Source organism: Polistes fuscatus, unplaced genomic scaffold (assembly GCF_010416935.1).
Source record: "Polistes fuscatus isolate 324 unplaced genomic scaffold, CU_Pfus_HIC Scaffold2, whole genome shotgun sequence".
NCBI classification, from domain to species: Eukaryota; Metazoa; Arthropoda; class Insecta; order Hymenoptera; family Vespidae; genus Polistes; species Polistes fuscatus.
Window position 1 is genome coordinate 10,616,315 of NW_025113096.1, and position 15,958 is coordinate 10,632,272.

At 38.4% G+C, this 15,958-nt stretch overlaps 1 protein-coding gene across 13 annotated transcripts; it reads right to left on the reverse strand.

Annotated features, from left to right (window-relative positions):
* Positions 1–742: 742 nt before the first annotated feature.
* On the reverse strand, positions 743–15,699 carry LOC122516477. 13 transcript variants are annotated; one of them, XM_043634310.1, is made up of 5 exons: positions 15,521–15,647; positions 13,324–13,606; positions 12,032–12,214; positions 8,669–8,883; positions 743–3,603 (listed from the first exon to the last, which is right to left on the reverse strand). In XM_043634310.1, the coding sequence occupies exons 3-5, from the start codon at positions 12,126–12,128 to the stop codon at positions 1,237–1,239; spliced, it is 2,679 nt and encodes an 892-aa protein (XP_043490245.1). In that variant the 5' UTR covers positions 12,129–12,214; positions 13,324–13,606; positions 15,521–15,647; the 3' UTR covers positions 743–1,236. The 13 variants fall into 13 exon arrangements, 12 of the variants coding, with proteins under 12 accessions (XP_043490245.1, XP_043490242.1, XP_043490243.1 ...); XM_043634307.1 differs by having other exon boundaries at positions 13,324–13,694; XM_043634308.1 differs by having other exon boundaries at positions 13,324–13,694; positions 15,517–15,647.
* Between the last annotated feature and the right edge of the window lie 259 nt (positions 15,700–15,958).

The following is a 15,958-nucleotide window of genomic DNA, read 5'->3' on the forward strand; positions in this document are numbered from 1 at the left end:
ACGAACTTTTATGATATTATTATTTCGCGATAAACTTTAGCATCGGGCTTCCTCGACTTGCTATTACTCTCCACTGCCTCACCTCAGTTTGCCTTTTCCATGGACGTATCCTAACGAGAAAATAACAACGGCTTATGCCGGACCCGCGCGTACCAACGGATAGAAAGGATTTACGACTTTATCGAGAATTCATTTAGCTTTTTATGAAGCTACCACGGAAGTGGATAGTCCAGATGGGAAGTTCGGTTAGTCGAGATTGTCACATTTCTCCTATTATCGATTCTTACCAAAAGCAGGATTACCAGAGAGAGAAAAAGAGAAAAATACGAAAAAGAATGTAGAATTAAAAAAAAAAAATGTCAGATATAATAACCGACGGATAAGAGAAGAAAGATTACCAGCACGGTTAAACTTAAATCTGTATTTGACGAGAAGATAATAATAAAAAAGAACAAGAATATATAAAAGAAAAAGAATTGGAAAAAAGATCAAAATAGTATAATCGATTCTCATTTTCTCCCTATCCGGTTCCGTCGCGAGTCATCTTAACAATGTTCCTTAATAAAATCTGATATAACTTTGTTATTTTATTTATATGTATAATTTATATTTATATTTATATATATTTATATATATATTTATATATTTAAAAATTTGCATTAGTCCTCACCGAACACGAACGTCCAATAGTTAATTATTTTTTGTTAACCGTGAGCAAGAATCCGCACATCATACCTTTTTGTTTTTCCCCCATTAATAGTTCCATTGTTTCCCCCACGAAATATTCCTCCGTATACATAATATGGTTAGTTTCAAAAATGGCCGTCAAAATGCGGGATAGAATTTTCATTGGCACTTTCGCGTCCTGGTACCTATGGGAATACACGGACGTGTGTTATTTTGCAAGTTATGTATATTCTCTCTCGCAACTCATACGGCGACGTAACGATAAACTTTCTAACGACTAGTAATAACTGTTGCGAGCTGACAGTTGTTTATTATCATTCGGCTTAGGTACGAAAAGTAAGATATTATTTTGGAGGAAAAATCGTGCAAGTTTGAGGAAAGTTTCGTCGTCGTGATCGAACGAGGGAGAATAAAATGATCGACGCAACGACGACGTCGACGAAGACGACGACGATGATGATGATAAGCACGAAGTTCGCGTTTTTCGCGCTCGTAATTCACGAAAGGATTGTAACAACGATATGCTGTAATTTGCGTCAGCTCAGAACGCTAGTACGGTACGTGAATGTCTCTAGAACGAGAACGGCGTTTACAAATACGACACACCACGATGAGGCAAGAAACTGCAAGTAGTATAGTCAAGCCAGCACCAAGTCCGGCACCAGCCCAACCAGCTGGACCAACGACACTTCCACCGTTTGATCCAAGAGGTCCAGCACAGCTTTCGAGAGACTCGTCGTTAGGTTCGGGACGACTGTTGTTACTGTACGGGACTACGCTACTCGAACTAATACTGGGACAATTGACAACACCGTTACATAGCAATCTCGTGGGTATGCAACCGGCATCACCTGGACAACGGAAGCCACATTCCTCGTCGAGTTTTTGCGTGTTCAGTCCACCCGAGCTGTCCCTTGGCAAATGATAAAGTTCGGTCCAAGCGATTTTAAAGGCTACTCTTGCCGGCGCCATGGATCCGGTAAATTGAATAATTATATTTGAATATTCAGTGTCGTCGTGATCGGTTGGTAGAATTTGACTAGCCGAAATTATCGGCATTTCTCTTACATAACTTACGTTCTCCCCGCAAATCCCAAGGAAGGGATCGCTGGATCCGGGAAGAAAGATTTCGAGTTTGCCATCCTCGCACGAACGAGAGGCAAATTTTATTTTGTCGAAATGTAGCCACAAGTCTCGCTCCAAATTGACTCTTAACTCCCAAATACACTTGATCGATCTCGGTGGTGCAACGAATCCTAGTACCTCGTAATGAGGAAATTCGATTTCACCGTCGGTGGTAGCAGGTAATATGGCAGGACCGCAGAGTGGACTGTGAGCGAATTCGTAATTGGCTTTGAAAATCGGCGAAGGTTGTTTGAAGTAATTCGCTGCAGCTCGAACACCGTCTATTAGAAACTTTAGTTCTAGTTTCTCGCCACGGGATACTATTCTGATAGGTAATACGGGTGTACCGTCCTCATCCTCGCGACGACATATACAAGTACCCTTAACACCATCCGGTCCAGGTTCTCGCACGATCAATCTATCGACTCGACTATCCCAACAGTGACCACAGTGACCCGTGGAACGTTCCTTGAACGATACCGATTCGATCGTTAGAATCACTCGAGCGAAAAGTCTTTTGTCCGTGAGAAATGTATAGGTGCAGGAAAGATCCACCGGTGGGTTTCCAGGTCGTTTATAAATTAACGTATTCAGGGGTGATCTCAAACGTCCAGCACGATCTCTCCAAGAAGTAAATTTTTCGTCGCATTCCGTGCCAGGTACAGGCTCCCCGAATCTCGTAGCATTAAAGAAATCGTAATGTGCCCAATAGTAAAGGGAACTACCGGAATAACTGCCGGTTTTACTTTCGAATCTAACGAATAAAGCGTTGGAGGTTGAGACAAAATCGTGCTTCTCCATGGGCTTGCTGAAGGTATCACAAAAGGTCTTGATTATTTTAGCATCGTCCGGCCAATCCGCATCGTAGAGAGTAAGGCTCTCGCCACAGTCGCCGTCGTAAGGCTTGATGGGCGATTCGATTCGATTGACGCGGAAACTTGGAAAATAAAGTCGGGCAATTTCGCCAGGGCGACCTCTGAGCAAATAGGTACAACTCGTATGAGGTGGGTACCAGTGGGCGACGGACAGAAAAATACCTTCGTTACCGCGTTCGAGGGACTCGCTGTTGAGTAGCCAGTCGCAACTACCGTTTTTTACACCCGCCGTCTCGACGTGACCAGGCCAATTGCCAACGTTGAAGTGAAAACCCGTGTTGAGTAGGGGACCGGCTGGCGATGAAACAAATTCGACATAGAGATCCTCGCTGGTGCCGATTATACTATAGGGAAATTTCCCCATACCACAGAATGTACCGATCACCGGGCTATTTTCATCCTTTCCATCGAAGACACGTATATAATCGTAGGGACAATGTTCCGAGCCGGAGCTTATCGGTCTCATCGGGCAGGTCATTATATTCTCGCATCGTTGCCCGTCGATATTGAACTCCTCGTTTTCTATGTAGAGCTTTATGAATGGCAAGCGTGTATTAAGCTTGTATTTACAATGCAAAGCTCGCGGATAAATACCCGGAAAGGCCGGGCTCTGTACGTAGCACGTTTGCAATCTGCAGTCCTTAAAAACCCTCTCGCAGTAACTCCCAGGCACGATCTCGCCCCTTCTGTTTGGATAAAGTTCTGGATGCTGGCCGTACCTCAGGTAAACGTCGAGCTGCTGCTCTGCCCGCGAGTCGAAACTGAAGTAAGTTTGGTCCGTGAAGTTCTCTGCGTGGAAGATCACTCGTACGAAACTCGTCTCGGAAATGAACGTTTGCGGTTGCTCCGATTCGCCACAATAGACACCCGGGTCCTTGCGATTGCTCACCTCGGTTTTCGTGTTGCCATCTATGATCTGCAACAAACAAATTCAAAGGAAGAACAGAAAGAGAGACAGAAGGAAAGAAATAAATAATGGAAATAACAGAAAGAGCAAATAAGAATTTCCTTCCTCGTCCAACTTCTCCTCGTTCTCCTCTCGAGACGCCCTTGTTTTTTCTCAAATTGATTTTCCTCCCTACTACTACTACTAGCTTTCTACTCGTCGGGGAGTCCCAGGGCCAAAGAGGGGCAAGTGTTCTCGCTGGAATTAATCCGCGGGAGGGTGCGAGAAGCAGCGGAGCTTGCGTAAACTTTGCTTTCCGGCGAACTGTCCTTACGATTTGTGTTTCTACCACAGTAGTCGTAGGTGTCTACTCCTCCACCGTAACGTTACAAGAATCTTATTACCAAATACACTGGACTTATCTGAAAGCCTTCCAATTAAAATTTAACAGACGAACCTAAGAACTTGTATAACAATGGTGAGAAAACACGAATCGAACATGAAAACTTATCCTAACCAACAACTTTCAAAACATTTGAACGAAACTTTACTTATTAACAAGAGCTAAGAAAATCCTAGTTAGGTGAATTTGTCTGTCCAGGTCTGTTATTTAGATCCATCCATCTATCTATCTATTTATTTGTCTATCGAAGAACATCCGACGTTTCTCAATTTACGAAGGAAATGGTGAGAGTTGTGGGAAGGTTAACGAGACGATAGAAGGATAGGAGCCGAAAGCGGAAGGCGAAGCATATCTAGTGTTGCGCGCTAATTAGGCTTTGCGGTAGGAGCCATCTCGCAAATTCAATACCCCAGCTGTAGTTCGCATGTAAACGATCATTGCGATAAGCCAGTCAGGATAAAGCGAGACTCTGTTCGGTAGGATTAATAGACCCATTACAATCTATACGCGTGATCGAGTTCCGTCCATTTTGCCTTGCTGCGATTGCCAGTCTGTTTGCGAGCTCGACTTATCTTTTAACGCGATCTCTAAAGAGAGAACGAGAGAGAGAGAGAGAGAGAGAGAGAGAGAGAGGAAGAGAGAAGCGGGATGGAGCGCTTTGATGGTTGTTCTTCCTTGATAAAGAAAGATAAAGCAAAAGGGAGAATATTTACTAAGTTTCTACTTGGCTAAGTAGAAATGACTTGGTTGTGATAATAATGGATATTAAATGGATTAAATAAAAAAAAAAGGTATATAATAACCTTTTCGAGATCGAAACGGGCTTGTCTCTAAACAATTTGAATAATTTTGAAAAAAAAGAGACAGATAGATAAATAAATAAATGTAATTATTGTTTACTGAAGAACTATTTTCGTAGTCGTTAATAACAACTTATTAATAAACTGTCAAAGGTACGTTTGGTAGACCCTTTGAACGTTCATTCATTCAACTTTTAGTCGACTCAAAGAGGGAGATTTCAATGTTCTTACGAGCATGTGTATCAATACTAGAACATCGTTACATAGCATCGTCCGTCTGTTCAGCAAACGTTGCCTACATGATGTCGTCGGTACCGTAATCAAAGTTTCACTTGGTCGTACTAGTATATATACACATATATACTGTCTAGGAGTAGAAGTAATAGTGGTGGTGCAAAGACCTTTTACCAAGCCCTCTCTTACAAACTCATCTCTACCTACTTAAATACCTAAATACCTACATAAATACTTACCTATCTATCTATTTATCTGTAGGTACGTACGTACCAGTATAATACGATTTCATAGGTGAATTTACGGAAACTATGGCGGCCTGAGGATATCAAAGCAAAACGTATTTATCAGGCTCAAGAGTTCTATCCATCAGCGTTATCTTGTCGCGAATTTATTTTTAGCTACGACGTAAAATATTGTCGCATAGGCAAATCTACATATACCTATATCTACATATATATATCTCTATTTATCTATCCATCTATTTATCTGTCTATCTATCTATGTATGCATCTATCTTTTAGTTTCTTTCAAACCACTCTCCACGAAGAAACTTATATAAAGTAACTCATAAAGTTTAAATCTTACCTACGGTATATTGATAGATATATCTGATGATCTGGTCGAATTTATTTGATCTAAAAACGTATAGTATATAAATATATATATATACCATTTGAATAATTATTTTAAAGTAATTTCGTTTTTTCCTCAACTTAACGAGCTTAAAGGGAAATTATCAGAAATTACTAAAACTAAATTTGGTAAATCAATTTTAACAATTGGAGTTCACTGAACACATTCTGTTTGTAAATGGCACATAATTTTTGTTTGACAAACGATGACGGAAATCCTGACGTTAATTTTCCATTTTTAACTGTGATGGTAAAATAAGATTACTTGACGGATCAAAAGGCAAGAAGGTGGTTCTAAATGACGTCTGACATATCTCTCGCTAGAATATAAAATGATTTATATAAAGGTTTAAATTAAGATTAATTTAAAATAATAAAAAAGATCGGCAAAGGCCACTAACGAAAATATACCGTGCTGAAAAAGAAAATTACTTTTTCACCAACTCGATATGTTTTTTACGACATAATAATCATAATATACGATCAAACGATCTTTAATCGTGCTCATTGTCGTAGTTATGTATTACGAATAATAAGATCTTGTAATCGAGATATCATGCTCGAAAAACTTTATCCCTCGAAACTTTATTCGTGAGTTTCTTTGTACTTTTTAATAATTCCTACTATCGTTCGAGGATCGCATATCTGAATGGGCCTCCGGCTAAGAGACAATAAATTATCCACGATAAGATATGGAGCATACCTACGAGAAAAAACGAAAGAATAGTTTAAAAAGTAAAAAAGAAAGAGAAAAAAAATACAAGGAAAGGCAAAAGTAAGTTAAGAAGAAATAAGTAAAAAAAAGCAAGACAAAAAGGGGGAAGAGGAAACGAATTCTGATCGTTCGTAAGTAGAAAACGGTACAATAGAAAGTATGAGGAAGATCGTAATAACGATGATATTCGTAGGGTTTTGAGAGAAACCTCCGAAGCATCTAGTATAATACTTTAAAAGTACCATAATTGTGGTAGAGTTCCTACCAATGCGAGTGGAGGTGATAACAGAGAGGGTTGAGGGAATGAGAGGAGAATGAAGAGGAGGGAGGTGGGAGTGTAGTTGGAGGCGGAGAAGGAGAAGAGGGAGAAGAGGAAAAGGGAGGGAAGAGCTGCTCGGTGTTAGGAAGATCAATAGTCGTTTTGCAACGACGTTAGGAGTACTCTAGTGTGCATTACGGACGATATTTACCAACGAATATAGCAATTTTATTCACCGCTTTTATCAGCGTTGATTAACTCTTCGTAAGCTCAGACTGGTTATGTGTTTTAATGAGGAGAAAACGAATGTACAAACGAACGAACGAACGAACGAACGAATGAACGAATGAACGAAATATTTCTTACGATGGAAATTTCTATTTCTCCCACTATCTTTCTCTCTCTCTCTTTTTCGTTTCTCTTTCTTGCAGAGCAAGAAAATTCTCTTAATTTTCACAGCTTTAGCTTTGCCAACGTATGGTAAATTTCGAAATATGCAGGGCCCTTTCCATCCTCGATTAACGAAGATTATTCACGGGTATGTACCTTTCTGACTTAGAGTTCATTCATATTCGAGTTGGTTGGTGGTACTCGTCCGATTTCCAGGCAATGCTGAGAGATATGTACGTGTGTCGGTATTTATGTATGGATGTGTTTGTGCGTACGTTCGTGAATTTATAATGGAAGAAAGAGGATTTTGATTGGATATCATTTATATATGTATATTTTACTTATTTATTTATATATACAAATGCGTATATGTATATACATATAGATATGTTATACACATGTGCAGTAAAATTGGTGATACTCGATAGAAGCGTAAAATAATGAACGTATAGTTCGTTTGTTAGCACGAAGCTAACAACGAGAATGCGTTCTTAACGAGGAATTAAACGTTATCAATTCTGTACACTTGACGATTTATATTATTGTTATGCATATACAGTTATCTATATTCATATCTACGTGTATATATATATTATTCTTATCTCATTATTATTATTATTTATATATTATTTATGTATATACTATATATGCGAGTAATACAAAATTATTTAAATAAAAATAGATAATATCATCGTAATTAATCCTTATAAATTTGACATTTTTGTTCTCTCTACATATTTTATTTTCTTCTTTTCTTTATTATCTTTTATCTCAATTAAATCTAATTCATGCACAATTTGCTGTTAACACAAGCCCGTAAATTCATGATAGATAAATCGAATGAAACTATGATTTTCACGATTTTCATGAATCTATAAAGGGATTCGTTTGAAAAATTTTGGTCGGAATCACGAGTAATAATAATAATTGTACTATGTGTATGCGTAATTTATATGTGTGTGAGCGCGCTCGTATATGTGTGTACGTAAAAGAGGAGAACGAAAAGAAGCTTTTTATTTCTTTTGGCCCCTCATAATACAGCCAGGGCCAATTTCGCTCGTCTAATATTCTGACTGTTCCGCCGGACCAACGCGCGCGCAATTTGTTCCGCTAATTAATTGCACGACTTTAGATGAAGGATAGCTTGCCCAGCCGTATTTCTCTCGTTAATGGACGTCGCACAATCAGCCGTCCAAGGCACTATGCATTTCGCTACGAACAATGCGTTTTCATCCATCCTACCCTCCTCATCCTCCTCATTCTCCTCATTCCCATCCCACTAAGTCTCCTCCCCCTCTCCTACCTTCCTTCACCCCAATCCAACCTTCTATAGAATCATTAGCGATTCTAAGCGATCCTGAAAGCAATAAGAAATTTCCTTTCGAACCAACAAAAGAAAATCTTCCATCATCTAAACAGAATCGTTCCTCCCAACTCCCACGATTTCACAATCTGGATTTTCGGATTAATATTCGATCTTCGAGCTATAGAAATTTCGTCCAATTTTTGGTGATGTTTAAAAACTTTCAAATGAACTAAACCATGTAAGTAAATAAAATTATGCGAAATTTGTGTATGTGTGTGTGTATTTTTGTGATAATTGTTGCGCATGAGTGATTTTTATTGTCATGTGAAAAATGAAATAAATAAGAAACTTACCTGCAGGTAACCACCCGAACAAGTTGTAGCATTTTCCAATACGCCAACTTTGAATTTCTTGAACCGTACTCGAAGAATCCAATCTCTAGGTGTACCACGAAAAGCACGAAAACGGTACCAACAGTAAAGTGGTTTTCCCATGTTGGCAGCGGTCACTGCAGGGCTAGAAACATCCTCATAGATGTCGACGGTCTTATTGCAGTGGCCACGGTCCGCTATGAATTAAAAATTCATTCATTCGTTAATTATCATGAGATGATTATTTTCTTTTAGTTTTATTAATCCAAAAATATATATGAACATATTTTAAATATGTATAAGAGATTTTGGACGACGATCTATTTCGATCGATATTTAATCATTCATAATATCGATACAAATTTCAACGAATATCATGCATTTTATCTAAATTATTTTCTACACGTTTACATGTGTCTACACTTGGCACGTTAATAATGAAAATCTTTTCCCTCTCATGAATATTAGTGATACTTGATTAAACGAATTTCGTTACAAAAAAAAAATAAAATTGCATTATTCATCGATAACGATCGCGTTTAACTTAAACGTTTTGTAAAGGATTAAAAAAAAAAGGAAACTTTTAAGAGAAAAATATAAGAAAGAGAGGGAGAGAAAGAGAGAGAGAGTTAAAGGGATGAGATATAAAGAAAATATTAAAAAAGAAGGAACGGGAAAGTCAAGAAGACGAAGAAGAAGCGATAGTCGATCATCTTGTTGCACGACACTCATAATCCCCATCCACTCGTAACCCCTAGTCATGTATCTTCCAGGCGGCCCTCTCGGAGGCTGGTCGTCATCACTCGAGTTCCCTTTATGTCGTTGTCATTGTCGTTGTCGTCGTCGTCGTCGGTTGATGCCTCCAACCCGGAGTATCAGGAGTAATAAAGAAAACGAAAAAAAAAAAGAAGAAAGAGAGAAAGAAAGAGAAAGAAAAAAGTATCTTGGCGAGGTACCAACGAGATCATTCAAGGAGAAGTGTCCTATTAGAACGAGTATTATCAAAAGAAAGAAAAAGAAAAAAAAATAATAAAAGAAAGGATAGGAAGAAAACAAAAGAAAAGTAAAAAAAGGAAATAAAGAAAAATACAAGAATATGATTTAAGGGAGAAGACTGAAAAAAGGGGTGGTAGAAGTAAGGATTGTTGAAATGTGTAACAAAGAAAGAATAAATTTGGAAAATAAATTTGTCGCCTGTCGAGACTCACAAATGTCTTTATTTTTCACGAAAAATATCAAGAAAAGGAGAGAGATAGAGAGATAGAGAGAAATAGAAATAGAAATAGAAAGAGAGAGAGAGAGAGACCGAAAGACGCTTAATCGATTCGGCTTTTGCCGTGTTTGCTACGCCGCGAGTTATACCTATATACGGTATGGAGTGAGGGTGGTACTAGGGGTTGGAGTGTGAGGGATCGAAGGTAGGAGTAAATTGTTATTGATTTACCGTCTGTAGGGTCTCGCATCGTTTGCTACCTAATATAAGAATCATATGTATATATACATGTACGTTTCATATACATGTACATTCGATGCATGTATTTTATATTATTTTATACTCGATCTGTTTTATTTCCCTTCTCGTGATAACGAAGATTCGTAGATAAAAAAAAGAGAAAGGAAACCGAAGGAAACTGGAAAGGAGAGGGAAGGAAAATGCGCAAAACGAGTTTCGGCTTTGTATCTACTATAAAGTCCTCTTCGGCTGTCGTCTTCCTCGGAGACAATCGTCCTTGTCGTAGTTCTTCTATTGAAAATCCTTACTGGTTTTATCGGACGACGAAGGAATCGTATCGATCTATTTCTCTCTTTCTCTCTCTTTCTTTCTGTGTATCTATTTCTCTCCTCTCTTCTCTCTTCTTCGCATAAACTATCTCTCTTTCTCATACGTGCATACGCATACGCGCACTCTCTCTCTCTCTCTTTTTCTTTATTTTTCATAAAATACCTCTTTTACAGACACACATACAATCACTTTCTCTCTTTCTCATAGACTATCTCTCTCTATTTTACACGCACACTCTTTCTCTCTCTTTATTTCTCATATACTATCCTCTCTCTCACATACACACATACTATCACTCTCTCTCTCTCTCTCTAGTTTTTTTTCTTTTTCTTTTGGTCTCTTTATCTCACAATTTCGTTTTCTCTCTCTAACTCTGTATCTCCACTCTCGGTTGGTCCTTTTTCGTCGATATAACTGAACGTTCGATTACTTTTCGCTTTTATATCAACTTCGTCGTCCGTCCTTCTATCGAATACAAATAGGAAATTGGGAGATGAGAATGGGAGCGCAGTATCTCGACACGGAGACAAGAAACTGGTCCATTGGATATATATATATGTATACAACAATACATACACGTATATACAATATATACAATATTATATAGGATGTCCCACTTTAAAATGGACCATATCAATTCGCAAGGATAAGTAACCCACATCGAAATATGTACCAGATTTGATTGTTTTATTTTCTTTTTTTAATACTATCTCATTAATTCTCTTGTAATTTTGTGCGATTTAAAAAACATTTTCAATTTATTTTTGTATAACTTTCGAGGCGATTTTACAAATTGAAAATATCATTTATTAATCGTATTTATTATTTAAGAAAGGAAAAAAATTGGAGAGAAGATCTAAAAAAAAAATGTTTCGCATTAAAATATTCAAAGGAAAGTATATGAAATTGCTTGAAACACAGATAGATACGTAAATCGAAGAAAGCAATTGAAGGATTTTTGCAAACGCAAAGAAATATGTCTCGTACATTCCTACTTCGATGGGATCTTCTTTCCTCGTCTTTTTCTATTCTCCTGAATAACGTCGCTTTCACGGGTTTTACATTTTTGTTAGGGGCAAAAGCTTGACTCCCCTACAGGGCTAAGAGAGGAAAACGCTGGCGCAGCCACACGTCAGATTTTTCTCTATTTCTTTCTTTTTTTTTATCCCTCTCTCTTTCTCTCTCTCTCACACACTCTTTCCTTCTTTCTCTTTCACATACACACATATTTTCGTCCAAAAGAGAAAGAGAGAAAGAACGACGAAACGCCTTAAGGGAAGAGAAAAAGTACCGCTGCTGGCGACACTGAGAATCGTAAAGCTCGGTGAATTTGAATGAAATAAATCCGAAGGGATGAAAACTTTTCAGTTATTTCTTTTCTCAGATTAGAGGAATTAGAAATATGGAACAAAAGAACAAGAAAACAACTCGAAATTGAAAGAATTAAATAAATAAAGAAATAAAGAAAACAAAGAGAGAGAGAGAGAGAAAGAGAAAGAAATAAAGAAAGAAAAGGAATGAAAATCGTGCTTATTATTAGTTTAAGGAATCGTGAGACATACCTCTGCGAATGGCAGCGGGACTGGGGGTGGCAAGAACGAGAAAAACAAGAACGAACAACCCCCAGCCCCAATTCCTCGAAAGCATAGTTGTTGTCATCGTTCGATAGAGCGACCGCTGCCGGTGAGATTGTCAATCCACCTGCGGTTCTCCTTCTTCTTGCACCTTCATTTGCCTTCCTCCACCTGAGTACATAATGCAATATAGTTACAACCCTTACTTTGTTACCCTCTTTCTATTTCTCTCTCTCTCTCTCTTTCTCTTTCTTCTTCTCCCTTTCCCTTTTCCTCTCTCTCACCTTCTCTTTCTTTCTCTCTTTATATTTGTATATGCATGTATATGCAAGTTTCTTTGCGATCTACGACAAACACGCTTTTACGATCCCTTTCATCTCTTTTATATACAGTGTCATGTAATTTATTACAAGCTGATATCACGATAACTGCACAAGAAACATCAAAGAAGAAAGTAACTTTCCAGCTCGTTGTTATATTATCTTTTATGAGATAATAATCATTCATAGTCAGTTGTGTAATTTTGTATCGAATGACAAAAGAAATAGAATACTACACAACGATTCTTAAGATCAAAGAAATTATTGGGTTGCGAGATATTTTATTTCAATTTTTTTAACAAACGCGGAAAAGTAAAAAAAAAACAGGAAAATTTCTAACAACAAACATAAGTTACACACAACTCGACGCATTGTTTTTAACGACTAACAAATATATTATATTCTGGTTTTATTCGCGTTTCTGTTATAAGGAAAAATGAAAGAGAGAAAAAAAACGGGGTTATTGTAATTATGCCTCGGAGCATAATTCTAAGGAAAACTAGGAGGAACTCGTAATCGGCCGTCTTTCATATTCCCTGAAGATTAATGGGACACGAAGTCGAATTTTCGGTAGGGAACGATATTCGTGCGTCCTACTTCGTGGAAGTGCTGATTGCGGACGGAAGAGAGTCGCGAACGGAAACTCGTGCCGTCTAGTTAGGAGGAACGCTGAAAATAAAAGGAGGCCAGAGTCGTCGGGGTTCTGCACGAGTGGATGGATTACGTGGAAGCCTCGAGAGTCCCTCGTTTCCATACAAAGATTCCAATACCGATTCGATTTTCTTTCTCTTTTTACGTTTCTATATACCTCTGTATGAATGATGTGTGTGTGTATGTATTTGTGTGCGTGTATATACGTCTACCTATTTCTACCTCTTTCTTTTCATTTCTTTCTCTTTTCCTTTTAATTTTTTTCTTTTTATTTCTTTCATTTTAATCAAAGAAGATCAAAGACATTACCATTAACTGTCCTAGGAAAGTTTAACCAGTTGATGCACCACCATCGTATTATCAACGAGCACGCAAAACACCGGAAGTGTCTCGTTCGGACTCGGACCCCCATCTCGGTCGTTTACTCGACAGAACGTGCTGATAATTCTCCATAAATTCTACAGTTATCCCCTCCTCCAATCACGTTAAAGACTCGTTCACTTTCTTCTTATTCACTATACTTACATCTCTTACATCACTTACATCTCTTAGGACATTCGTAAACATAAAGTATATACTTTTTTTATTGTATCTATTTAATAAAATATTAGAGGCCAACATTCGTGTTTATTATTAACTTCGCTAGGTTTTTTATTTATTGTTGAATTTATCTCGAAATTCTATTCAAACAAAAGAGAAACTTTTATCTTCGAATAAAATGATCAGGGTTGAACGTCAAAACGTATAAAATCTTGTTTAAATAGAAACTAATCAAGGTATACATCTGTCTGTCCGTCCGTCCGTCCGTCCGTCCGTCTGTTTCTGTAGATGAGATAGAAGCTATTCCGCGGGATCTTTTATTCACGAGTTTCAACGTTGCTAGCGTCTCGCCACGAGACAAATCGGGAGATACTCCTAACTTTCCGCAAAATTCCTCTCTCTCTCTCTCTCTCTCTCTCTCACTCTTTCTTTTCTTTTTTGAAGCTTTTCCAGTCGTCTCTTCATATTTCTCGCTAAGCTTCCTACGTTGAGCTTTATCGTCTCTACATTACGTTGCCCATCGTGCGAGAAAACTATCGACCGAAGCACCGAAAGAGCCCCGCGTATCTCGTGAACTGAACGATATATGTTTTAAAAAAAAAAAGAGAGAATGGGAGAGAGAGAGAGAGAGAAAAGGTGAACGATGAAGAGAAAAGTCAGTCGTCGAGAGTGCAAAAAAAAAAATAAGAGAGACGAAATATACCACGCGATATATATATGATCTCTTTTAGAAATAAATACAAAAGAAAGAAAAAAAGTAACAAGAGAAAGAAACGAAAATATCGACACAAAAATGTAATTAATAATTTTCCATGTATTATTTATTCGAGTGAATTAATTCGATGTGTTTGATAGTAATAACAATAAAATAATTTCGAGAAATGAAATGAATCGGGTCGGAAGATAAACGTGTAAACGATCATTAATAATTAACATACCGAGTCATGATGAATATATGATAGTTAAAGGAAGAAACACAGAGAAAAACAAAAGGGGAGAAATAAATAAAGATAAAAAATGAAGTTTGTTAGCTCGCTCGAGCGCGCTCATTTGCGGCCATCGCGTTGTAGCGGTGATTCCGTGATTCTCGCGATGAAAAATCTTTGTTCTCTCTCTCTCTCTCTTTCTCTTTCTCTTTCGGGAGAAAGAAAGAAGAAAAAAGAGGGAGAGAAGGATAGAGAGAGAAAATCCAAAAGGATGATATCGACTCTCTTTCTTCCTCGTGCAGCATCTAACCAAAGTAGCAAGGTAGCAAGGTAGCTAGATAACTAGGTAGCTCTAGCTAGAATTTGCGAGAGCTTGCAAGAGCTTGTGTATGTCTGCATGTAGCAATCCCGACGCTCTTGAGCTTTTCGCTTTCTCGAATGCACCAGCACGACATCTTGCGAGTTACGTTAAGTTCGACGACCCTCTGGAGCCCTTCGTTGCCGAAGAGAAGAAAGAAAGATTTGCGCGATGACAAGGATGAAGTTTAGGACAATCGGAACGGTGGCAAGGACAATGATGTCAACAACGCGAATCAGCTTTCAATCCTAATGATTCTTCTTTTCTTTTCTTTCGTGTTTACCCAAATGTCAGGGTGATGATGATGACAATAATGACAATGATTGGCTATGAGAACAATTCTGATAATTTGCTCCAAAAGGAATAAAAAGGAAGAGACGGGAATAGAGATGGAGTAACAGTGAGTTCGTAAGAGAGAAAGAGAGAGAGAGAGAGAGAGAGACAGAGAGAACGAGAGAGAGAGAGAGAGAAAGACAAACAAACACAAAAAAGAAACTAAAAAAAAATGAATCTTTTTCTGAATCCTTCTTTAAGAAGAGATAAATCCTCACTGATATACTTCGTTTAATAAAAAATAAATGAAATCTCTACTCATAAACACGTGATACTGAGAACTGAGTTAAGTAGACTAATTCTCGATCACTTGAACGCGGCAAAGAACTAAATCAACCAACCAACCAACCATCCAACCAACCAACTAACCAACGAACGAACGAACAAACGAACGAACGAACGAAACGATGCCGTAGCGATTGGAAAGCTAGGTCGCCGTCGACTGCTGTCCCAAAAGCTTGGAACGTGGCTGGCTTAGTGTTCGATGCATCAGACCGAAGCTTGCGCAAGCTCCCTGCGCCCTTTCCCTCTTCTTTCCCTCCTGCCTCCACCTCTCAACGGCCCTCTTTCTCATTCTCTCTCGCTTACTCCTCATCCTCATCCTTCTACATCTCCTCTTCCACCCACCACCACACCACTACCACTTCATCCTCCTACACCTCCACCACCACCTCTTTCTCCTCCTTCGCACCATCAGGATACGGGAAGTGGCGCGCGCTGCAGCCGTTCCATACGCGCGCGTCCTTTGTTTATTAAGCGAAATACAACGATATCCTCCCTCCCCCTT